At 43.9% G+C, this 822-nt stretch overlaps 1 protein-coding gene across 1 annotated transcript in view; it reads left to right on the top strand.

Moving 5' to 3' along the window:
* The window catches only part of LOC106898900 (interleukin enhancer-binding factor 3-like), a gene marked incomplete at its 3' end in the record, with an annotated part of 4,807 nt that extends 3,993 nt beyond the window's left edge, over positions 1–814 (top strand). Inside the window, exons 5-6 of the mRNA XM_014960480.1 lie at positions 105–196; positions 701–814. Coding sequence (XP_014815966.1) covers positions 105–196; positions 701–814 — 206 coding nt within the window. The remainder of the gene's footprint in view (positions 1–104; positions 197–700) is intronic.
* Between the last annotated feature and the right edge of the window lie 8 nt (positions 815–822).

Raw genomic sequence — 822 nt, 5'->3', positions numbered from 1 at the left:
CCCCCCCCCAGCTGCCCGGTAGGAAGCTGCCTCGTCCCCTCTCCGGCCTGACAGAACCCCCTTGGTCAAACTGTGCCTTGTCTTCTTATTCCATCCACGACTAGAAACGCTCTCAGTCACCGACTCCCCGGACGTTCTGGACAGGCAGAAATGCCTTGCTGCCTTGGCGTCACTGCGACACGCCAAGTGGTTCCAGGTTTGCATTTTGTTCTTATATTTGTCTTTTAAGTAGAAAAAAAATTAAAAAAAAAAAAAATTGTAAGACTCTTTAAAGGGCTAACTATCATTTTTTTTTATTATTTTTAATTTCTTTTAATTTTTTTTTCTATTTAAAATACTTTTTAACGCCGGTTAGAGGTGCTGACCTTAGCGCCTGTCGACGGGACAGTTGCTAAAGAAGCACTTAAAGCAGATTAAACGTTTGGCAGGACCTTTGTGTTGTGTTTTTTTTTTTCTTAAAAGAGTAGATGATGCCTAAGCTGCTGCTTTGTCTTAAGAGTAATGTTGCCTCCCTGCGCTCCACTTAGAAGTTGTAAGATGGTAACACCAAAAAAAAAAAAAGACTTTTTTCCCCTTGACAAAGTAGCCCCGCCAAAAAAAAAAAAACCCCAAACCAACCCAAAAACCCCACGAAACGTGAATTTGTTCTGTTTGGGTGGATTTTATTGAAGGTGGCTCTGCTTTTCCTTCCTCCTTCTAGGCCAGGGCCAACGGGCTGAAGTCGTGCGTCATCGTGATCCGAGTGCTGCGAGATCTCTGCACTCGGGTTCCCACTTGGGCACCGCTCAGAGGATGGGTAATTTTCCCCTTTTATGCCTTTTT

This window comes from Calidris pugnax, unplaced genomic scaffold, assembly GCF_001431845.1.
Source record: "Calidris pugnax isolate Ruff unplaced genomic scaffold, ASM143184v1 scaffold571, whole genome shotgun sequence".
NCBI classification, from domain to species: domain Eukaryota; kingdom Metazoa; phylum Chordata; class Aves; order Charadriiformes; family Scolopacidae; genus Calidris; species Calidris pugnax.
Note: the sequence above shows the minus strand (reverse complement) of the source record. Positions and strands in the feature narration are given on the sequence as shown.